Genomic DNA, 25,408 nt, shown 5'->3' on the forward strand with positions numbered 1-25,408 from the left:
GCTTTCCCCCTCACTCCCCCCCCTCAATTAAGGATCCTCTGTGCTTATGTCAGGCTTTCCCCCTCACTCCCCCCCCTCAATTAAGGATCCTCTGTGCTTATGCCAGGCTTTACACCCCTCACTTCCCCCCACATCTAAGAATCCGCTGCACCTACTGCAGGTTTTCTTTGATTGTGCTGCTGTTTTGATCTGGGAGACGATGGCTTGCAACCACCGCCATTTCTCTGAGGAAGTATTTCTCTTTAGCATGTCTCTTTTAAAAAAAGGAACTCAAATGGAAATTATGTATTTTTATTATAGCAAGGGCATATGTAGGGACAGATGCCAGAAAAGTGCAGCTGCAGTGCTCTGTGGTAAACAGAAGAGCAACCTCTGTCACGAGGGAAGGAAGTGGATCTGTCACACTTCATTTCACTCATCTGCATTGTCACCAGAGTCCTCGTCATCTTGGTTTCTATTCTGTCAAGACAAACGCAGAAAAAGTTCACATTTAAAATAAAAACTGTATGATTGTATTTTTAAAGCCACAAAACATATAGATACTGAATAGTGAAGCTCACGGTTCAACTAGGTTACACGGACAATAGCTGTCATTTGGCAGCGAGAGCCTCTGCTGCAGGGATTCATCTGGTCTTGGCTCAGTTGTGTGAGTTTCTACCACACACATCCTTCTCCTCCCAAACTCAACAGTGAAAATAAGTGGGAAAAGCATGCAGAGCATGGCTCATGGAATTCCTTACAACCCCTCTGCACGTGCAGGCGTGCATGAGTAGATTGCTGCAGATATGGAAGGTAGTTTGCAGGGCAGTTGAGGAGCTGTGGGGGCGGGGGGAGGGAGGAGGAGTTTTCAGAGTGGGGTACTTGCAGGCTGGTAGTTTTTTTGCAGTGGGGCAGTTGCAGAGATCACTTTGGGGGGGGGGCAGTTTGGATACAGAGGAGAAGTTGCGGACAGGTAGTTTTTGCAGTGTGGGAGCAGTTTGCGAGGTGAGGGGTAACTTTTGGGATAAGGGTTGTTTGAGGGAAGAGCAGTTTGTGGGGCAGATAAGGGGGGCAGTATTTGGGATGGGGCAGTTTTTAGGGGTAATGATAGTTGTGGGGGTCAAGGGGCAGTTGTAAGGGGGTAGTTTTTGGATTGTGAGGGTATTTTAGGGTTTGGGAAAGTACAGAATGGGGAGAGGAGGAACTCCCTAAATATTATGTTTTACTGTACATAACTTTTTATGCTACAAAAGGTGAAAGTCTCCCACAGAAATAAACTAAGCCATTTTATTTATTGGTGGGAGGGAGAAGGCTTATTTCTCTGGAATCCCCCAAAGTCATCCAACCCATCTTTCAAACGTGATGTATCTTTTACCAATTTTTTTCCCCAACCCAAGTTTGATCCCATTCCGTTACATTTTCAGAGAGTTATTTTGTCCCAGACAGGCATTTCTCAACCTCTTTTGTATAATTCTTTCAGACTCACGTAGGTTTAGAAAGAATAAAAATGTTAGACAAACAGAGCACCTAGGAATAAGACTAAGATAGGACAGAAGAAAGAGAACCAAGAAACGGGAAAGTTCCTGTGTTCAGGTCTAGGTACAAGGCTGCCATTAGATCACGCTCATAAACGCTCAAAACACAAACGTTATCAACAGGTTTAATCACCAGTTTGAGGAAGTCGATTAGCTTGTGAGCATCTTCTCCAGTAGAAAGGTCCACAAAATCTTTGGGAAGCCTGTAGCTCAGATAGGGACTAGGCTGGACTGTGACTTCACTGGTTGTATAACGAAATGCCGGATGATCCTAATGAAAAGAAAAGAACCCCAAAATTGGAAAAAAAAAAATGCGTTTCAGACTGGTTTTGGTCTAAACGGTAACTATGTCTTTAATTCAGCATATCCTCTGATTCCCTCCTCCACCCCCAAATGGTGCCCTGACTAGCTGAAAGTGTGTACTGGCAATCAAAAAAAAAAAAAGCCACATCAAATTCTAAAGGCCAAAAAAAAATTCTGAAATTTTGTGAGGCCCTCAGCTTATGCTTAAATCCGACACTGCCCGCTGCACTAACTACTTGGCTAGTCCTCTGATCAGGGCTCTTCGACTTTTGATTCTGGCTGTGTAACACCTGGCACCTGGTTAGGCTGTCTGTCTGCCAAGGTTACCATGATCTGGGTTGTATGTAGGAACTAAGATATGTAACAAGTTTGGTTGTGGTATCCTGTAGCATTTGCAATCTAGGTAGACACTTTGTCGAGAACCCCCCCAAAAAACAGTACAGTAGTCAAAGTATGATCATATCAATGGCTGCACCAAAACCCTCAGTGTTCCTCATGTAGACATCAGATTATTTTTAAAATGCTTTTTACTAACAAATGAATTTACTTGAGGCTTCAGGGAAATACCCACAAGCTTTACGCAATTCTCCGATGGAACATCAATACCCAAAACCGAGGGATTTTCCCTAGGCTTTAGTAAAAGGAAACTGTTCAAACAAAGCACTTTATTTACGAATGCATTATCTTGAAACACTGAGAAAAAAACAACACAAGAGTCTATCCAAACAAAACCTCTTGTCAGAGAACATCAAGGTTATGTTTTGTAAAACACTCATTTTTCTAGTGCTACTGAATGTCCGCAGTGCTGGATGGTGACATATTCAGATACAATATTTTCACGTCCCAAAGAGACTACAATATAAGTGAATTCCTGGCGCAATGGGAGAGAGTGACTTGCCCAAGGTCACAAGGGGTGGCAGAAGCAGGATTTGAACCCTGGCTTCCCCTAGTTCTCAACCCACTGCTCAAGCCACTTAGATACGTCCTCACTAGAAAGGGATCAGAAGTAGGACCGTTCAACTCGTGGTCAGTGCAGAAAGCGAGTTTAACAAATAAATAGCCTCTTGATGGGGATTATGGAGGGCAAGAGAGGAACAGTACCAAATGCTGTGTTAATTTTTAATTGTACTTTAAACTGCTTTGATTTATGTTTTGTTTTGGGTTTTATTAGATCATCATACTACATCCAACAAAATATTTGAATGTCAGGAAAACAGAGCATTTCAAGGACAATACTAGGAAAATTACAATCAACTATCAAATTAGGAAACAGTGCTCAAAATTAGCCCCCATGGAAATGGTTTTGTTATTTTATTGATTGCAAACTGCTCTAGTCATCGTAGCATGGGAAAATGGTAGAAAACTGCATTAAAACAAAAATCTGAAAACCAATTTGAGACGTCTTTACTTATTTCTGGCCACATGTGGAGGAGTAGCGTAATGATTAGTGCAGCAGACTTTGATCCTGGCAAGCTGGGTTCGATTCCCACTGCAGCTCCTTGTGACCTTGGGCAAGTCACTTAACCCTCCATTGCCTCAGATATCAAAAACTTAGCTTGTGAGTCCTCTAGGGATGAGAAAGTACCTGCACATAGCGCTGCGTATGTCTAGTAGCACTATAAATGATTAGCAGTGGTAATAGCAGAAGTGACGATGATCAAAACTCCGGCGCTGCACGGAACAGCACCGGAGTTTACAGCCACAGCAGCACCCAAAACTAACTCCCACATCATCAAAGCTAATAAGCTGGCGTAGGAGCGCCAGAATTCAGAGTACAGTTCTCCAAGCATGAGGTGTGTTCGTTGTCAGCCGTGCTACACACCACTGAGCATTCTGCGCAGGTAAATGCCAGCGCTAGTGGTCTCTAGCGCCTGCATTTACCTTGATCATCTCCCTGACGATTAGAAGATTTCTAGGACAGATACTGCCAGCAAGCTTACAGTCAGACATCGCTGCAGAAGCGGATAAGAGGTTGCGACTGGAATGAAACTCTTGTGGTACATTCTGTTTGCAATCAGATTTCTTTCCACGTTTCAGAATTACAAACTTGTTTTATGTTAACAGGTGATGTTGTTCCTTGCCTGCTCTGTAGCCTCCCTTTCACCATGATTGTCCTTTATGCTTATCACACCTGTCAGTTCGTCCCAGGTGAATAGCAACGAGTCTGTAACTTCGCCAAATGGGTTAAAATCGATTAGCCATACTCTACCCTGAAATAAAGAACGAAGGCACAGTAAAACAAACGCAGGCAGTTCTGCATTCAAAAAGTTCTGTGACAGCAAATGCCCAAGAGTGAAAAGGTAAAAAGCCATTAAATGCCCTTTCACTTTTTAAAAATTTATTTATTAGAATTTATTTGCCGCCTTTTTGAAAGAATTCACTCAAGGAAGTGTACACTAAGAACAAATCAGACCTAAGAAATAGAAAATTAAATGTTATCTCAGCTAGGGTAGGAGTGGATAAACATGTCCTCGTGCATGTCATTAAATGACCTCGTCCTGCTCCTGTCACAGGAATGTCTAGCTTTTCACTCCTTTTTTTCCCCCCTAGTTCATATTTGCCGTTCTCAACCTACATGTGTTGCATTTCTGCTTGCAATTTTCATTTGTGTACTCCATTTTCTCTTTGCAGACCTACAGCCTGGTTACCTGGCTTCACAGCATTTCCCTGAAACCAAATATCTACATTCCCGCAGCTTCCCAAACTTTCCACCTGCTCTATCCATCCCTTAACAGTCTCGTCTTGTCTGATTGCACATTTTTAAAACAACAAACTAGAGCACACATTGAGCATAATGCATTTCAAAAGCAATGTTTTCACATCTCTTCCCAAAGGTTTAATGATCCAAAAGCTCTGAATGACCAGAGCAGAAAAATGCTACACTTAGAGGCTGTTTAAATAACCATTCATCAGTCAGGGATTCTTGTTTTACAACTACTTCAGATTCTGGAAGATACCAGCTTGTTGGTTTATGGAATTAATTAATTCCTTATTTGGTTTTCTTAAGTGTCAATCCAGTGGCGTTCCTGGCCTGGATGGCACCCGGGGCAGAGCGCCGATGCCCCCCCCCCCTCCGGCGAAATGACACCCCCCCCCGGGTGCACGCCGCTGGGGGGGGGGGGGGGGCCGCGGCGCGCGCCAGCTCCGAGTTCGCTAAACTTCGCTTCGCTGCAGCTCCCTCTGCCCCGGAACAGGAAGTAACCTGTTCCGGGGCAGAGGGAGCTGCAGCGAAGTTTAACGAACTCAGAGCAGGCGCGCGCCGCGGCACCCCCCCCCAGCGGCGTGCACCTGGGGTGGACTGCCCCCACCGCCCCTCTCCTTGGTATGCCACTATGTCAATCACAGATTTTTACACTTAAGACTGTGTGAATTCTTCTTCCTAAAACACACATTCATGACTTCTCTCTCATACACACAAACACACATTTTACTCTCTTCCTTATGCCAACGATCGCATTTTTCCAGCTCCCCTAGATCCACAGAAGTCCTTGATCCTCCTGAGGCCCCTAATCCTTGGTGGTCCTGACACTCCCCTCTGATGATCACCAATTCCCCCTGCCCAGAAATGTAACCTGTCCAGCAATTATCTTCCTCCCTTATTAATAAAGTACAATCTTTCCATGAATGACAAATAAATTCAGCACTCTTGGTATGAACAGGGGTACTCAAAGAGGTCCACAGGCCAGTCAGGTTTTCAGGCTATCCCTAATGAAAGTGCATGAGAGACATTTGCATATAAAGGAGGTGAAGGTATGCAAATCTCTCTCATGCATAGTATGGTTACTAGTATTATGCACTTGATTTAAAGATGAATAATTGAATAAATTTGTTTTGCTTATATTTGGAAAGCAGTTGTTAAATTCTTAGAACTGTTATCATTAGTCAAAAGATTATTAATTGATCATAACAGGACATTAAACGAAACTCCAGATTGAGGATGCATATTCATTAGGGATATCCTGAAAACCTAACTGGCCTGTGGACCTCTAGGACAGGTTTGAATATCCCTGCCCTAGAGAGACTGACTGGGTTAAGAAGCTGGTCTGAGTGGGATAGTGGTAAATGGGGTTCACTGTGAGCTAAAAAAAAGTTTGTACAAACTTTATTTCTTCTATACTTTCTACAACAGACACAAAGCATCCAGAGCAGTGTACAACAAAAACACATTCAAAACATAATTACAAATCAACACACCCTGCTTAAAACCAGAAGACAACCCACTAACTGCATTTCAGGAATGAAATAAAATTTAGAACTAAAATGGACATTTTACTCTTAGCTGCTAAATGAAAAATGAAGAGGAAATACTGCAGGTGCTTCAGTTTAAGTTGCCCAAATGAAGGCTGGCAGGGTAGCAACTCTCCCCGTGTCATGCTCTAATTAACTGCTGAGTCAGACTGCTACCAGGTATCTGCTGCAGTAAGAATATCGATGTTTCCTTTTTCATCTCTGACAGAAGAGCTTCACTCATAGAGTGGAGAGCTTACAAGTGCTCGGCAGTGCTGAGCTCGGCAAAAGCAGGAAGGCGCATTGCAGCACAGTAAACCGATGCATTACCAGAGACTACTAGACCCAAGCTCCTGCCCTTGTGTCCCTTCTCAATGAGGCGTGAGTGGATAACCCTTGGCTTCATTTAACACGGGCTAGCAAATGGACTTGATCTGTGTCACTGATATGCATGACAGAATGAAACTATTAGGAGAATGCTATAATGCTTAGTCATGTCTTTATAACTATGCACAATAACCTTTATTGGCATCAGGGATAGACAAGTATGACTCAGCACCTACATGTGAAGGATCCAAGAGAAGCAAAGTTCTTGCACGGCAGAGTCAAGACAGGTAGGGGGATATGTCCCAGGGTTTTTGTTTCATACATTCTCCCAATGCACTTGGCTGACCTGGATTAACTAAGATCTAAAGTCTCCATCCATGCTGCCGCTAAATGGTAGAATGCACTGTTTTCAATACATGCATAAAGAACATTTAACACTAAAACAGTAAAATATTAGTAAAACGCTGCTCACTCACTTACCGAGCTGTCTCTGTATATATCAAAAACAACTGCAAGGAAAACAAACCCAAAGTTACTCTGTGCCTATGGACATTTAACGTGGTCAATCCCAAGGTAAAACTGAAGAGGCTGTCCACATTTTAAACGGGCAAAGAAAGCAGAGCCAAAAGGGAACCGTCAGCACACACGGAACTATTTCATAAGACTTTTGCAAATCCACGTTATTCAATCTTCTCCAAAGGAACACTGCTAGTTCCTTCTCTGAAAGATAAGTAGCTACCCATTGTGTCCCTGCCTGGATCAAGAGCACAGGGTGCCAAAGTGAACGGGAGAAATAAATAAATAAATAAATCACTATATAGAATGTACAAGAGAGATACAGCAACTGGACAGAATTATTCCCAGGCGTGAAATTTGAAGATATAAATCTTCCCATAACCTTAACAAAGGTACAGTATTAGTTTCAACATATCACTGCTTCCCCCCCACCCTAAATAAGCAGACAAAATCTGAGCTGTTCTTTTAAGGTTGCCAGACCCCTGCACATCACACTTGATGTAGGTACTTCCAGGGACACAAGATTACCTATTGTAGTTAAACGTAGCTCATTGTGAGCTACAGAGAAAGACGTGAACTAAATCCAGAAAAACAAAAATCCAGAAAAATTAATTTAATATCAGATTTGACATGAACATTTAGGTAAGAATACTTACAATCTTCATCTAAAAATTTATATTGAATGTGTTTTCTGAAGAAATCCTGAATAGATCTACAGATTTCCTCTCTCTGTTTACAGATATGTTCATAGTGTTGTGTGTAGTCCCTCTGGGATATAGCTGCAAAACAAAGAAATGGGGTTTTTAAGGCTGGCTTCAGAGACATTTCTAAACCAGAGCCTTGCTCATCTGATCTTAATGAGCAATAATTAAAAAGAAATTTTCAACAGAAAGCGGACATTCCAAAATACACGTGACAAATCAAGTTAACAACAGAGCAAGACATGGAAATATTCCAGCATCCCAATCCCTTCTGAAGAATCACCTCATGCGTGAGCTGCTAATGTCCGAATACTGGCAGTTGATCATAGTAACCAGGCAAACGAATGAATTCAGGCCTTCAATGGCAAACACAAGAGAAATTCTTCAGATTAGCTCAAGGGTCAGCAAATTGTCACTCAGAGGAGGAACTTTCAAAAAGCACAAGCATTAGCTACCTCCCTGGGAATAACAAAATCACAATCAAAAGGGACTCTCATCTCATATATTTTTAATTATAAACTTGTATGTGTCAAAAACGTCTGCTTGAACCCTTGCTTTCAAAGTCAGAAATGTCTCAAGTTGCCTGTTCATCTCACAATTTCAAAGCAAGTTCTGGGTTTGGCGACAAGATTTCGCTCAAGCTTTGCAGGCATCCTGTCTCCGTTTCACTTCCACTTCATTTCTTGATATACCGACAGTTAATTTTAGCAGGGACAAAGGTTTATCTACTATAATAAAAAGCACCTCCAACGTTCTGAAGCTGACTCCGTGGCTTCAGTGAAGGGTTCGTAACATTCGTAAGTCTGTCACATCTCTCTCTGCCCCGCCCTCGTGTCAAAACGAGTTGACGTCAAGGGTGGGTAATCAGAAGGCAGGACTGAGGGAACGAACTCACCTCCAACGTTCTGAAGCTAACTCCGTGGACGGCCAGAGCCAGGGCTTTCAATAATGCTGCCGCTTCGACGGAGCTAATCTGGGGACACAGGAGAATCGCAGGGTGGCTGGAGGGGGGGGGCAGGCAACAGAGTACAATTGCTGGGTGGCTGGAGCGGGGCAGGGGAGAGAGGAGAATCGCTGCATGGCTCGAGGGGGGGCAGGGGAGAGAGGAGAATCGCTGGGTGGCTGGAGGGGGGGCCAGGGGAAACAGGAGAATCGCTGGGTAGCGCTTTAGAAGTGATAAGTAGTAGTAGTGGGTGGCTAGAGGGGGGCAGGGGAGAGAGGACAATCACACACACTCTCTCTCTCTCACAGACACACTCGCACCCAGTCTCACTCTCTCTCTGTCACACACACACTCGCACGGTGCTGCCAACCACGCAGGGGGGGTGAGAGGGTCCTCAGACCTGAGGGGGGGGAGGGGATCCTGAGACCAGAGGGGAGGGGGGGAGGTATCTCTGTCATACACACACTCTCACACACACACTCTCTTACAGTCAGTGTCTTTCTCTCTCACTCAGTCTCTCACACTGTATCACATTCACTCTCTATGTGTCACACAGTCACTCACACACTCTCGGTCTCACATACGGTCTCGTACACTCTCTGTCTCACACGTACTCTTCTCACACTGTCTCACACACACTCTCTCTCTCTCACACACAGTGTATCTGTGTGAAACACACACTCTCTGTCACTATGTCTCACATACGCACTCACACACACACACACACACTCTCTCTCACACACACACACACACACTCTCTCTCACACACACACACACTCTCTCTCACACACTTGCACCCAGACTCACTCTCTCTCTGTCACACACACACACTCGCACATTCACTCTCTCTCTCTCTCTCACACAGCCACTGTCACACACACTCTCTCAAACATACACACTCCGAGGAAAACCTTGCTAGAGCCTGTTTCATTTGTGTTAGAAACAGGCCTTTTTTACTAGTATTTAATAAAGCACTTCAACCAAGATGAAATACTACCGTCTCAGCAGATCCCAACAAGTATCCCTGCCAAAATTAACTTGTTTGTTTTAATTTATTGTAAATGATGATCATAAGGTTTATTAAATGAGCTAAAACATTGGTGCATGGTATAAAAGTGCAAAATCGGTCATTTTCCAGCACTGGTAAAAAAACGTCTTTGTGCGTGGGAAAGGCCCGAAGGAGGACGAACTGAGGCCACTTTCTATTGCAGCTTTGTAAAAGGACCCCTTAGTGTGTTGACAGCTTAAACAACCAATTCACCCCACTCATGATTTTCTAAGCTTCCGTCATATCCCCTCTCGGTCACCTTTTCCCCAAGTTGAAGATCCCTAACCTTTTTCAGACTTTCTTCTCACATTCTTCTCTTCCACTGGAGATGGGCCAGAAATGCAAGAAGTTGGTTATATATTTCATTGAATGGGAGACCAAGGATCATTTTCTAGGTTTTAGGAAGATCTGTTTCATAGTCTAAACTTTAAGAATCTACAACAGTTCAAAACATTAATTAAAAAAAAAAAGCCAGCTCTCTCTCTAAAACTCTTGGTTCAATGCTAATTACAAGAAGCTAACGCTAGACTTTTGCCTGTGTTTGGCTGACAGCCTGCGATCAATGTATTGTACTAAGCATTTCAATGCCTTCTATTGCAGGTTGATTATCTTCATGTTCATAAAATCTTCTCGCAAATGCTTGATGTATTTTTGTGTTCTTACTGTGGTGTATTTACACACTTAACTCTTGATCTTGGTGGGCAACATGAGTATTTGTAACTATTTGATCAGACTTTAAAAATAACTTTTTTAAAAATTGGTAATTATAATTGCAGTTCTTCACAATATTCTTGTGGCAAAATGAGACACTACAGGACTGTGAACCAAGCAAACTTATATTGCAAACCATAAGGTCTGGTTTGTACTTACCCGCACATGTGTAATGGTGAGCAGTGGTTAATCCACTGAAGAGGTAAAGAGCTGTTATTAAATCCGATTCTTCCAACACAAAATTTTGCTGTAAGAACATTTCATGCATTCCCATACAGATTAAAATAAAAATAACATTTAAAATCCTCACCTATAAGTTTATTTTCTTTGACGAAACATCTAAATTCTGCCCCAGGAATTAATTCGCACCATTTCCGGAGGACCAGCTACAAAAGAACAGCACTAGGTTACTTTATATTTTTTTAGAAAAAAGGAACACAAATTCTAGATTCCTCTGTTAAGCTTTCTAAAAACCCATCTGCTGTAGTCGAGCTCATTACTGGTTTCCTTTTAATAAACTGTGAGGCCAATGACGGTCAGCAGTTTTTAATCCGCTAACAGCTCCGGCCAGAATTAAGCCCAGATACTCAATGCTAGGCCATGTCAGGACACCATCACTGAACATCGGGGTTCAGGGGGCGACCCGGAAGTTATGCAGGTGTCAGCTGATATTCAGTGTCGGCACCCACATAGCTAAGTAAGGACTGGGCTGCTCGCTTACCTATGTGGGAACCGGCATTGAACATGGATGGGGTGGTCTTGGCCCTCCCCCGCCCAGCCGCTGCCCAACACCCCCCTTGCCACCGCAGCCGACGCCCCTGCTACCCTGGTCCTACCTGAGGTATCCTAGTAGTCTGCTGGCCTCTGTGGGGGGGGGGAGAAGGGGCACGTTCTTTCCTGCCCGCTATGCTGCTGCTATTTCCCCGCCTACCAGCGCCTCTATGTTTTCAAAATGGCGGCAGAGACTTCCACAGGGAGTCTTGGCTGCCATTTTGAAAATACAGTGGTACCAGGTGGGGGGGGGGGGGGGAATAGCAGCAGCGCAGCGGGCAGGAAAGAACATTCCCCCCCCCCCCCCCCCCCCCACTGAGGCCAATAGACCAGAAGCACACCAGGCATCTGGGCAGAGCCTCTGGGCCCCCTAGAGCTTCTGGGTCCTCATGGTCAATCCGCCCCTGGCACTGAATATAGCCAACACTTAGCGGTGAGCCTCTCGTGCTTACCAACCGAATGGCTATTCAAGATCCCTTCAGAAAGCAACATTTTCAATAGGTCTCAGAGGTCCTTCTCCCCTTTCTCGTGCTGAACACAGTTTTTACGGGCATAAATCCAGAGAGTTTCAAGCACATAGGTGGTGGCTGGGTGAGAGCAGCTCCCATCAGGCTTTGGATCTCCTGAAACATGTTCACAAAGAACAGTGTCCAGGCCTAAATATTAAGCATAATACCGCGGGGCTGGTCTTTTAACTGGACACAGACTAATCCTGGGAAAGTTCAGCCTTCCTATATTCACAACAAAGCCAGCAAGGTTGAAGATTCCAATCCCTCTTCTTCCTTACAGAGAGTAAGATGCTTTTTTTTTTTTTTAAATACCACCTATCCTTGCTTTTCAATAAAGCACTCTGCATCTACAGGGCTGAGGCATGGAGAAAAAGTACTTCCTGTTTATAGCACTAGACTCCTTCTGGTACGGATTTTAAAATAGCTCAGGGAGTCTTTTAATTAGGCGCACTGGCATTTTTAGCGCTCGCCTAAATGCTAAAGACGCCCATAAGAATACATTGGTGTCTTAAGCGTTTAGCGTGCGTCTATTTTTAACGTGTGCTAAAGACCCCTCAATTTGTGGATGGATACTGGAAATGCTACTTTAACATGAAAACACTCTGAGGTTTTTTTGAACAATTTATGTAAGTCAATTTGAAACAGTATTTGACACATTTGAAAAAAAGATCAATATTCATTTCCGAAGATTCAATTTTAGACTTTAGCAAAGGATAACATTCAAAAGGCTTCACATAAACCTCCCCTCCAAAGACAAACCAAGCCTGACCATTAAACCTAGGGGAACTCAGCACTAAGCTGTGAACAGCTCATATGAAAGGCAGGGCTGCCCGGTCCAAATTACAGTGCTTCACTACAAACCAATTTCATCCTGACACAAACAGTAAAGTTCCCAAAATTATGAGCCAAATAAAGGCCACAGGAAACACTATGTTACCTCATAATCCATGCATGGATCCGGAGAATCATCAGCGCAGTGAATGAACCTTTAGAGAAAATACAAACAAAACAGCTCAAGGGCTTTGTAGGGAAAAAAAAAAGTGTTATTAACAGGAGATAGGGAAGAGATGGAGAATATATAGTCAGCTTATGCAAACCTTCAAAGTCAAGGTGATTATTACCCATTAAAATAGCCATTTATTTAAAAATGTTCCCAACCCAAGGAATGTCCAAAGCAGTGTACAATCTTATAAAACATAATTTTAATAAACTAATACACTCCAAGAATATTGCCTCCTCCCTCAAAACACCCAGGGAGAATCTGCTACAGTACAAGGAGAAAAACCCCACAGACAGAATCCCCCTTGTAGTGACATACAATCCAGAGCTGGAAAAACTGAGGAAAATCATAAGAGATGCATGTGGGTAAGAGGAACCCGAATTATAGCTACGTCTTGCAAGGTTCCACGTTAGGAGTTACGGATCAAGAAAGGGATCTGGGTGTCGTCGTCGATGATACGCTGAAACCTTCTGCTCAGTGTGCTGCTGCGGCTAGGAAAGCGAATAGAATGTTGGGTGTTATTAGGAAGGGTATGGAGTCCAGGTGTGCGGATGTTATAATGCCGTTGTATCGCTCCATGGTGCGACCGCACCTGGAGTATTGTGTTCAGTACTGGTCTCCGTATCTCAAAAAAGATATAGTAGAATTGGAAAAGGTACAGCGAAGGGCGACGAAAATGATAGTGGGGATGGGACGACTTTCCTATGAAGAGAGGCTGAGAAGGCTAGGGCTTTTCAGCTTGGAGAAGAGACGGCTGAGGGGAGATATGATAGAAGTGTATAAAATAATGAGTGGAATGGATCGGGTGGATGTGAAGCGACTGTTCACGCTATCCAAAAATACTAGGACTAGAGGGCATGAGTTGAAGCTACAGTGTGGTAAATTTAAAACGAATCGGAGAAAAGTTTTCTTCACCCAACGTGTAATTAGACTCTGGAATTCGTTGCCGGAGAACGTGGTACGGGCGGTTAGCTTGACGGAGTTTAAAAAGGGGTTAGATAGATTCCTAAAGGACAAGTCCATAGACCGCTATTAAATGGACTTGGAAAAATTCCGCATTTTTAGGTATAACTTGTCTGGAATGTTTTTACGTTTAGGGAGCGTGCCAGGTGCCCTTGACCTGGATTGGCCACTGTCGGTGACAGGATGCTGGGCTAGATGGATCTTTGGTCTTTCCCAGTAAGGCACTACTTATGTACTTATGTACTTATCTACAACCTATACTCCAGGAGGATGAATTACTGAAAGAGATATTCCCATCCTCACCAGTACTGGCCTTCCGACAGCCACCCAATTTAAAACACAAGCTAATCAGAAGTAAACTTCCTTCACAGACTGAAAAGGAACAGAAGGGCACACTTCCCTGTAATTTATCCAGTTGCAAACTATGCCAAAATATTTCACAGGACCCCAAAGTCATCCACAAAGGAAAGATATTCAACATAAAGGGATCTTTCACTTGCTCATCTTCCAATGTGGTATATATCATTCAGTGTAAAAAATGTAACGAAGGATGCTATATTGGAGAAACAGGCCAGATGCTTAAGACAAGATTCAATTTACATAGACATCATATGAACAATACTGGTGCCAGTAGGGCTCCCGCGCCTGTTGGTCAACATTATACAGGACCAGGACACTGTACCAGTGACTTCACAGTGAGAATCCTGAAAGGTAACTTTAAAACCATACAAGAACGTAAGACCTTTGAAGTAAGAATGATTGAATATTTTAACACCCAACAGAAAGGACTTAACAAGGATCTGGGGTTCCTAGCCCATTATAAACCATAAAGCTGTATGTCTCTGTTGATCACCCCACCCCTCACCTATCCACACCCATCCTGTTAGAATATCAATGATATGCTTTGATGTCCCCATGCATACCTCCTACCCACCCCCATCCTCCCACCCTGTCAGACTGTCATAGTAATGCTTGAATGTTTTCACTTATATACACTGTCAGCTAGCACATTTGCTTATTTCCGATCTGAGGAAGAAGGGCAACCTTCGAAAGCTAATCAAGAAATGTATTAAGTTATGTCCAATAAAAAAGGTATCATCTTATTTTCTTTTCCATGTTTTATTTTGTTTGATTTCTATTGATAACCTTAAGAGTGGACTAACACAGCTACCACACTCCTCTACTTAAAACTATTCTTTTAAACTGTCATTTTTATTTCTTTTAATTCTTATGTTGTAAACCGCTATCGATTGGCACTATATCAAGAAACAAATAAACCTGGAAATTTGGATTATACAGCTGGATATGAATAACAAATTCAGTGTAACCATATATGTTCAGCTCTAATACCTACCAGTGATACAAAATATGGTGAGACGGATGTATAACATTTGTGTTTTGAGTGAGATAATATATATAGACACCTGAGAGTGCATGCACTGCAGAGAATTTGGCCATCTTTTCAGGGATGGATTAAAAAGAATATAAGGAGAAGTATGGAAACATAATGAGGTGAACAGGGCAACGGGATGAGGGGCTCTAATGTTTAAGAAAATAGGGAAACTTTAGAATGGAGGGTGCTTTGTTTGTTGATTGTAAGATTACAGTCAATGTGCAAAAGTGTTAACGAAGATAACAATATGTTGGGATTTTTTTCCCCCTATAAACATTAAATTACAAATAAATCAATCTCAGAACGTTATTTCTTCACCTTGGCCTTTGGAAATGATCACTGTACAGAGCCATCTGGCAGGGAAGGATGCAGGGAAGGATGCAGCTGGCATTGAGTGGCCTAATGTCTCTCCGGCTTGTTTCTTTACTTTGTCCTTGTTGCCATGTTTTCTCCTTTCCTGACTCATGAAATTAAGTTTTAATTTAAAGTCTTTTGTAAACTGCCTGTCGTTTAAGTCAAAAGGCTATATATCAGCAAACAAGCATAATGTCAGAAGCTACCCGGAGATCTGAGTAGACATAGCTGGAAAAAGGAAAAGTTGTAAGAATCAGAGTAGAGTAGTTGAATGAAAAAGAACAAGACAAATCTGATACATCGAAGGTAAGTCTGCCCTCAAAGATCACGTTCAAGATTCCTTCGGACATGCTGTACTAGGATAGAAGCCCTGACGTGGCAAGGAAGGGAAGTGCTGAAGAATCTCTGAACCCATTTAAACTTGGAGGACATGAAACAGAAGGACCCTCAGACACACTATATAAGAACTGTCCTGATGTGCATTAGCGGACAGGTGGAGGTCTTACACAAGATCTCTGGACACCGAGTACTGGGACGGTTTAGAGCGTCAAGAGTGACATAACCTTTGGACACACTGTAGCCACCATTTTTCAGTTTTAAATATTTCCTGAGAATTTAGATTCAGGAGAAGTAGCCTAGTGGTTAGTGCAGCGGACTTTGATCCTGGGGAACTGAGTTTGATTCCCACTGCAGCTCCTTGTGACTCTGGGCAAGTCACTTAACCCTCCATTGCCCCTGGTACAAAATAAGTACCTGAATATATGTAAACCGCTTTGAATGTAGTTGCAAAAACCTCAGAAAGGCGGTATATCAACTCCCATTTCCCTTTCCCCCTTTCCCTTATGACATCACAATATCAGAAGTGAGCCAAGTATCGGGCAATCAAGCCATTGTGACATCACTGATGAGGTTGGCTCTTATTGGTGGAATGAGTGGAGGAGTAGCCTAGTGGTTAATGCAGTGGACTTTGACCCTGGGGAACTGGGTTCAATTCCCCACTGCAGCTCCTTGTGACTCTGGGCAAGTCACTTAACCCTCCATTGCCCCTGGTACAAAATAAGTACCTGAATATATGTAAACTGCTTTGCAAAAACCTCAGAAAGGCAGTGTATCAAGTCCCAGTTCCCGCAAAGCTTAATTTCTCCCATTTCCTAACATCTTATCTGTTCATCTCTTGCCTTCCTCCATTTATGTGCTACAACTACTTTCTGTACTTCTCTCAAAGATTTTTGCATGCTGCTTGCATTCGACAATTTTTGCTTACTTTAGTCTCTGAAGCTGGCACATAATCAAATTAATTACCGTTGGCTCAGCAGATTAATCATTTACACTGCTGGACTGCTTATCCCATGGTGAATAATTTTGTGAGCGGGAGCTGGCAGATACAACTGAAGTGTTTTCCTGACACAACTTCATTCGATGTATTATTCCCCAGTAAAGGAAGCATTCCCTTACTCAAGTACTGCGCATGCCGTACCAATCCGATATCACCTGGGAATTCAGGGCTGTTGTATTACACATGCAGCACCACAGAAACAACGCTGGACTTTCAAGGACTGCCGGAAATGAATCTGACTTCACTCTCCAGTCACACTCAAGAGGAAGCTGAACCCAGAGCAGTGAACTGGAGGATTCAGAAGTTTTATTTATTTAAATATTTAGCTCACATCTTTATCCCAAGGTGAGTTTCATTCAGGTACAGAGAGTATTTTCCTGTCCCTAGTAGGTTCACAATCTGAATTTGTACCTGGCTGATGACGGACAGATTTCTACGATCTGGGTCCAGCAAATGGCAAAACACTGGTAAAGATTCAGCATCTCCAGCACTGGGGAAACCAAGGCCAATGCCAGACATATTTCTAAAGTCTGGGTCCCACAAATGGCTAAAGACTGGTGAAGAGAGTTCTAGAAGGGGAACAAGATATCAACAAATGGGATAGATACACAGGGAAACTGGAGTTGTATATCTTATGTATCAGAGACAAAATTTTATAACAGATCCTATGGAGAACTGGCAACCTTCCCTTAGAAGTGGGGGTAATGAGATCATATTTCTTTGCTTCATTCATTAATTTTTCACATGCTTACAGCAGCCATGCCTCATGCCCAGACTTGCTTCCTGGCCCGATGGTTGGATCCCGACGCACTTTTCAGGCCTTCAGCGGTCTGACCGACAGGGTGGGCCATCTGTGCGGCCATCCCTGGCAGCCCATGGTGCTCCTCTGGCCAGATGGCCCGCTTCCACGCTGGCTTCTTCATACCATCCAATTCTGGCATCCTTAGGCGCACAAATGCACGCACGCTGAAGAGCTGCTTTTAAAGGGACAGCAGAAGAGAATTCTGAGATGCCTGCAGAGGCCCCATTTTCTGTCTGGGGGTATTTTAAGGAAGTCTCTGACTCTCTCCAGGGTCTTTGCAACTCAGATCTCCTGGAGATGTCTTGGGTGTGTTGCTTCTGCCATGTTCCAGTCTCCAGACCAGCCTTGTTTCCATTTCCCGTTGTTTCCAACCCGGTTCCTGGCCTGCCCTGTCCCAGACTTGATTGGTCTGTGTCTCCCATCCTGTTTCTGTCTGCGCCTCCCACCTTGTTCAGGTCCTGTTCCTGTCCCGACCCAATCTGTGCCCTCCGTCACATTCCTGTCTTATTTATTTATTTAGATTTTGCTCACAACTTTTTCAGTAGTAGCTCAAGGTGAGTTACATTCAAGTACTCTGGATATTTCTCTGTCCCAGGAGGGCTCACAATCTAAGTTCTATATCTGTTTACGTCTTCTGAAGGCAGCAGATTTCACTAGCTTGGGTTCTGTGTAAAAGGGTGTTGCAGTAGTCTAAATTTGAAATGATTAAGTGGATGAGGGCATGTATGGCTGCCTTGGTGAAAAGATGATGCAAGGAATAGATCAGTGGTTCCCACACCTGGTCCTGGAGACGTCCCAGCCAGTCAGGTTTCAGGATATCCACAATGAATATTCCTGAGAGAGATTTGCATGCAGTGGAGGCAGTGCATGCAAATCTCTCTCATGAATATTCATTGTGGATATCCTGAAAACCTGACTGGCTGGGGTGCCTCCAGGACCAGGTTTGGGAACCACTGAGAAAGATCACCTTGAGCTTAAAGAAACAACACTTAACCACATGCTTTGATCCAGGAATAGTCCAAAAACCTTTGTAAATTGTTCAAAGGAGATAGGGGTGGGGAAGTGAGGAGGAAAATGGGATGAGTTTTATTAGTTCTGCGTCAAGTGCGTAAACTTCTTGGGGGCTATCACTGTTCAAACCAGCTACTATCTGTATGTCATCAGCACAGACAAAGGAGGTTAAATAAAAGCGACTGATAAGGGCTGACAATGGAGACATAAAGATATTAAAGAGTGGAGAGGTGAGTATAAGTGAGGGTATAGGGGTCAGATGGTGTATTATGCCAATAAACCACATTTACCCTGTTAGCTAAATAAGAGACGAGCCAATTTAGGGCTGTATCAACAATACCTATATCACGTAGTCTAGAGAGGAGAAAGGCACACAAGATCAAAAGCTGTAGAAAGATCGAGTGAGAGTATTAGAACAGATTAATCTTGGTAGGTTTTGGAAAGTGACAATCCTAGGGAGAGCAGTTTCAAAACTGTGTGATTTCCTGAAGCCTGTTTGGATGGAATGAAGAGTTATTAGTTTTGTCCAAGGTAGTCATCTAACTGTTCAAGAGCTATTTGTTCAGTAAGCTTAGAAATGAAAGGGGAAAGGGAAATGGGGCTTGATATACTACTACTACTTAACATTTCTAGAGCGCTACTAGGGTTACGCAGCGCTGTACAAATTAAACAAAGAAGGACGGTCCCTGTTCAAAGGAGCTTACAATCTAAAGAACGAAATGTCAAGTTGGGGCAGTCTAGATTTCCTGGGTAGAGGTGTAGTGGTTAGGTGCCAAAGGCGACATTGAAGAGGTGGGCTTTAAGCAGTGATTTGAAGATGGGCAGGGATATACCGCCTTTCTGAGGTTTTTGCAACTACATTCAAAGCGGTTTACATATATTCAGGTACTTATTTTGTACCAGGGGCAATGGAGGGTTAAGTGACTTGCCCAGAGTCACAAGGCGCTGCAGTGGGAAATTAACCCAGTTCCCCAGGATCAAAGTCCACTGCACTAACCACTAGGCTACTCCTCCACTCATTCCACCAATAAGAGCCAACCTCATCAGTGATGTCACAATGGCTTGATTGCCCGATACTTGGCTCACTTCTGATATTGTGATGTCATAAGGGAAAGGGGGAAAGGGAAATGGGACTTGATATACCGCCTTTCTGAGGTTTTTGCAACTACATTCAAAGCGGTTTACATATATTCAGGTACTTATTTTGTACCGGGGCAATGGAGGGTTAAGTGACTTGCCCAGAGTCACAAGGAGCGGCAGTGGGAATCGAACCCAGTTCCCCAGAATCTAACCACTAACCACTAGGCTACTGCAGGGAAGCTGGACAACTGGGCAGAAATTTGATATAAGAGCATTGCCCAATTGAGGGCCTTTGAGTTTAGGACAGAAATATAAAATTTAAAAATTCAAATTAAAGATTTGAAACATGCTTTAATTAGTGCTAGCATGAGAGGAAGTGTGACTTTCTCTGCCCAACACTAATTAAAGTCCTGCAGTTCACACTAATGAGCTGACACACACCAAGTTTATTCTGAAAAGTGATGGTTCAATACACTGTTAGGCTTGAAGGGAAAAAAGATGCTTTTTCCTCTGCCCAGTCAAGAACATATATATAGTAGAAACAGTCAGAGAACTAGAGAAAATGAAGGCAGATAAAGACCATATGGCCCCATAACCAATGAGACGGGAAAAAAAACCCATTTATCTATTCCAGTTTGCCCACGTTGTTAGGTACATAACCCAGCTGCCAGTCATAAGTGCTTGAGCATTTTTGCATATTATTCCTTATCCAAATCAGTTTATGTTACCTTCCCAAGCATATGGGACCCCATACTTAATCTAACACCTATTCCTAAGACCCCCCCTTCCCCTGCACAAGCAAGTCTTCCCAACAGGCTTTCTAGTACCCTAAACATCTGCCAAACTAGTGAGGTTGCTGTCCTAACATCTGGCTTCCTTGGTGCCCACAGCAGCCACTCACCACCAATCAGTAACATTTACTTTCTAGTAGGTTAACTAAAAAGCATTCACAGTAGAAAGGCCTCAGATTTCATTATCCCCTCATCCCCCCCACCCCCCACACACACATTAACTCTGCATGTGCATACATCTAAAGAGAGCAGTACAAAACCCTACCACAATGTAAATACTCGCACAGGCCTCAGTCAGTGAAATTCAAAGGTCAGTAGAAACTTAGGCTGGAGTAAATCTCTGCAGGCAGGGCTGTTCCCCTTCCCAACAGAAAAAAAAAAAAACACCACATATGTCCAGATATTAGGGCACTGAATCAAGTCGGGAGTTTTGGAGATGGGTCTTCTTGCAGTGGAGAACAGTACTTACGGCTGTGTAAAGTCACGAGTGATAAAGTCCGAGCTCTTGAAAAGTAGGAAGATGTCGCTGACAGTTTTACACTTCAAAGAGCTGTTCAGGGCGATCCAGTAGGCATCCTGCAGCAGAAACGAGAAGTTCACCTTCAGGGCCTGATTTCTGAGCACAGTTCTTGTCACAGCTGTTTCTCTTCCTGTCATTTGCAATAAGGAATTATCCTGACATATCAGCTTAGTTTAATTAATAATATCAGTACCGGGCACAGTGGAAGGCTCTAGTCTGCACAGAGAGATCATGAAACAGGACACTGGTACTTTTAGCGCCTGGGACCTGTGTGTACTTTACTCCCAGACACCCTGCAGAAAATCCCCACCCTCACTGACCATTTCACTAAATGGGAACTCACCTACACTGGCTGCAAAAGGAACAAAGCAGAGACATTCACAAGCCGAGCAAAACCCTTCCAACCCCAGAGACTTTATACTAAAGAGCTGGCTGATGTGCTGCTAACCAAGGCCAGGAGGATTTCTGGAGGGAGGGAGGGAGTAGCGTGGTCAACAAGACTCTTCCAGAGAACCGAGGAGACGTGATGGAAATGTATACACTTTATCCTTTATTAAAACAGACTCGACACGGAACCGTGTTTTGGCAATAGCGCCTTCCTCAGGAGTCTATATGTAGTTGTGACCCAAATATAAACAGTGGAATATTGAAGAAGAAAAACAATAAACCAGGATCAAGTCTTTAAAAAGACTGGCGATGCCTGGATAGTGTGTAAGCAATGGTAGTAACACAAAAAGAATTTAGAATCCAGGAACCAAACGTTGAGCATGTGCCGTGTTGAGTCTATCTTAATAAAGGATAAAGTGTATACATTTCCATCACGTCTCCTCGGTTCTCTGGAAGAGTCTTAATGATCACACTACTCCCTCCCTTCAATATTGTCTTTTTCGTAGCGGATCCCAGGAGGATTTCTGACCAGTTTGAGAAAGATACTGAATTTTGGAGGGTCCCACTGTCCTGCTAACGAGAGAGGCTATCAGCACCCTCTGACAGACAGCCATGCCACCAATTACACTTAGGGGTCCTTTTACTGAGCCGCGTAAGCGCTTACACGTGCCAATTCCAAGTTACCACGCTGTTTTAAATCTTTACTTATTCCACCAGGCCATCATCAAAGATTTTAAGGCTTGAGACTTCTCATGACTATTCCAGCTTATGTGTGATCCCAGAGCACCAGGACTAAATTCAAGGCCAGCGTAAGACATGGCTATACAAGAAGGTTCTTTCAGGGCTTTAGGAGTCTCAGACAAGTATTCCTATTTATAGCTAGGTTTTAGAATTCATTAATTTTTATTTTTCTTCCTTTTTATCCCGTTCTTATGTTCACCATCAAGTATACAGTCTTATGGAATTTCATTGTTGTGAAATGCATCCTTCCCATCTTATTTTGTTTTGTAGTTTTAAATTACTATTGTCTTTTTTAAATTTGTTTCTGCAGTTTTTATTATGTTGTGATGTTGGAGGTTTTTTTTGCTTATACTGCCTATCATAAGGAGAAATTACAACTAAATAAAATGCAAGGTCGCTTGCAGTACAGGAAAATGGAGAGAGGTTATCATGTCAGATCACCTAGCAAGAAGCACCTGCTACATCACTTGCGGGGAGGAAGAGGGGGGAATGGTAACAAGCGAGAGAGTAAACGGTGGAGAGATAGATCATCTGGGAAGCAGGAAGAGAGAGAGAGAGAGAAGAGCATGCATTTCACCTGCAGAGGGTTGTGCGCAATAAGAGTTGGGGTGATGTCATATCACCTGGGAAGGGGGACTGGGGACAGCGATAGCGCACCTTAAGCAGAGAGAGAGAGAGAGAAGGCTACGACAGGGTGCGAGAAAAACAAGATGCCACAGGAAACGGCACAAATGAGGCACAGGAGCACAGAAGCAGTGCCAGTGTCAGGTCACCTGTTCTAGAGTGAGGAGGTGGGAAAAACAGAGATCAGGAAGGGAACAAGAGGCGTAAGCAGTTTAGCAGTTACCATGGATCACGGGTGGATTTCCTTCTAAGAAGTCACACAAACATGATACTAGATAAAAACAGACTGAGTGCAACTGTCAGGACCCATGCCAGGATTACTGATTTAATAGTTAGGGGTAAATTCTATATATGGTGCTGAAAAAAGTGCTATTCTATAAGCCGCGCTTCAAGTTAGGTGCGATTTATAGAATAGCGCTTACGCCTGTGAATCACATTTGCACCAACTGAAATGTGCCTAAATTAGGCGTGTACCCCCTCCCCCCCCTTATTCTATAACAACCCACGCAAATGCTAGGAACACTCTCACTCCACCCAAGACCCTCCTATTTCCATGCCCCCGTTTATTTTACTCAGGCCTAAATTTACATGTGTAAAATTCCAATTGAATCTAATCAGTGCCAATAATTACTTGCTTCAAAGCCAATTGGTGCTAATTTAGCTTGTTATTCAATTAAATTGCACATGCAATTTTTAGTGACTTTTACAGAATTAGAAGGTTAAAGCAAACACACATACATCACAAGCAATGGTTGAGAATAACCAAACAGAAAACCACAGAGCAGTAATGACCACCAGCTACTTCTTAAGCTCCTACCCTCGGGGCGCTCCAGTTCAGCTTCGGAAAAATGCTGCCTCCCAGGGAATTGATAGCTTCTTGTACTTTTGATGCAAACTCCGGGAACTCTGGGGCCTGCAAGGAGAGAATGTTTCAGTAGGTTATCAGAGAAGCAGAACGTGGCAGACACCCAGTGCATTTTTAACTCTGGGCGATTTTACAGGTGACGAGAGCAACTCTTAGACGGTATAAATCACTGTTACAATGAAGTTTAACGATCTCATCAACCATTCTGAACTGCAGAGTCAAGGATGTAAGCGGACTTTTCTTGTCCCAAGTTATCTGGATGCCAGTCGTGAATATCTGGATAACTTGGTTATTAGGTTAGTTACCAGATACTGGCCCTGAATATTGAAGCGGTCAACAGTGTACCTAGATATTCTGCACTGATATCTGGATATCAACCAGAGCTGAACATACAAGTACAGTGAAACCTCGGTTTTCGTCGATAATCCGTTCGAAAACAATTGGCGAAATCCGAAACCGATTGTTATACGACAGACAGCTTTCGTTTATTTAGCGGGAATGGTACAGAACAGCAGCGACACAATCAAAGGCCCAAGTATTCAGCTATAAAGGCTGAAGCAGCAGTGCAAAAATTAACTCACCGTCAGCGTTGTGGTGTTCTCATCATCTGACCACTGAAAGAGAGTAGGAGAAAGGAATGATATTAATACTCTGGAATTTGTTGCTGGTTTTAAAAAAAGGTTTGGACAAATTCCTGGAAGAAAAGCCCATAAACCTTTAAGGCAGACCTAGGGAATCTTGCTGCTTTTTGGGATCCTGCCAGAACTTGTAACATTAATTGGACAATGTTGGAAATAGGATACTGTGTTGGAAGCCCCAGTATGGCAACTCATATGTTCTTATGTAAATACATCATACTGTGCTTTGAAACTGCCAAATCCAACATAAAATAACTGAGCACAAAGGCAAGTACATAAGTACATAAGTACATAAGTAGTGCCATACTGGGAAAGACCAAAGGTCCATCTAGCCCAGCATCCTGTCACCGACAGTGGCCAATCCAGGTCAAGGGCACCTGGCACGCTCCCCAAACGTAAAAACATTCCAGACAAGTTATACCTAAAAATGCGGAATTTTTCCAAGTCCATTTAATAGCGGTCTATGGACTTGTCCTTTAGGAATCTATCTAACCCCTTTTTAAACTCCGTCAAGCTAACCGCCCGTACCACGTTCTCCGGCAACGAATTCCAGAGTCTAATTACACATTGGGTGAAGAAAAATTTTCTCCGATTCGTTTTAAATTTACCACACTGTAGCTTCAACTCATGCCTCCTAGTCCTAATATTTTTGGATAGCGTGAACAGTCGCTTCACATCCACCCGATCCATTCCACTCATTATTTTATACACTTCTATCATATCTCCCCTCAGCCGTCTCTTCTCCAAGGAAATACATTTACACAGATTTATAAAACTACTAGTGGAACCCAGCCCGTTTCCTCAACAATGAAACGGGCCCTAGAAAGGCTCTCTTGTAAGTGATTTTTTGTCTCTCCCTTGCCCTCCTCTCCCCCTCCATGTCCCGCGATTTTCTTCTCTCCTGTCCTCTCCTCCCATCCATGTCCATCGATTCTGCTCTGCCCTCCCCTCGATGTGCCGCGATTCGCTCTTCCTTTGTACCTCATCGTTTTCTGGCTGGCCTGGCTGGCTTCCCTTCCATTGGTAATGTCCTGACGTCAGTTTGCCTCCAGCGTTCCCTTCCCTCTCACTGTTCCGCCCTCAGACGTCATTACCTTTTGACGCGAGGGCGGGGCAGAGAGGGGGAATGGAACGCTGGAGGCTGGCTGACGTCATGAGATGTTACGAACCCAGGCAGCCAGACAGCGATGGAACGTTGGAGGTGCAAATTATTATATAGGTTTTGAATACAGTTTTTCAGTTTTAAACATGCGTAAGGATTTTGTCACAGCAATTACATTAAGGAACTCCTACAGAAAATTACAAACTCATATGTAGTATTGCACTGTATAAC

General features: G+C 43.4%; 1 protein-coding gene across 2 annotated transcripts in view; it reads right to left on the minus strand.

The window, feature by feature from the left end:
* Positions 1-278: 278 nt before the first annotated feature.
* The window catches only part of CDC123 (cell division cycle 123), a 37,084-nt gene continuing 11,954 nt past the window's right edge, over positions 279-25,408 (minus strand). For both annotated transcript variants that reach the window (XM_030216122.1, XM_030216121.1), the window contains 10 exons: positions 24,019-24,051; positions 23,390-23,485; positions 20,770-20,876; positions 12,508-12,556; positions 10,601-10,676; positions 7,544-7,666; positions 6,852-6,880; positions 3,899-4,027; positions 1,648-1,785; positions 279-459 (listed from right to left, as the gene is read on the minus strand). In XM_030216122.1, the coding sequence (XP_030071982.1) occupies positions 412-459; positions 1,648-1,785; positions 3,899-4,027; positions 6,852-6,880; positions 7,544-7,666; positions 10,601-10,676; positions 12,508-12,556; positions 20,770-20,876; positions 23,390-23,485; positions 24,019-24,051 (828 nt within the window). In that variant the 3' untranslated portion in view covers positions 279-411. The remainder of the gene's footprint in view (positions 460-1,647; positions 1,786-3,898; positions 4,028-6,851; positions 6,881-7,543; positions 7,667-10,600; positions 10,677-12,507; positions 12,557-20,769; positions 20,877-23,389; positions 23,486-24,018; positions 24,052-25,408) is intronic.

The sequence above is a fragment of the Microcaecilia unicolor genome, chromosome 10 (genome assembly GCF_901765095.1).
Source record: "Microcaecilia unicolor chromosome 10, aMicUni1.1, whole genome shotgun sequence".
Taxonomy (NCBI): Eukaryota; Metazoa; Chordata; class Amphibia; order Gymnophiona; family Siphonopidae; genus Microcaecilia; species Microcaecilia unicolor.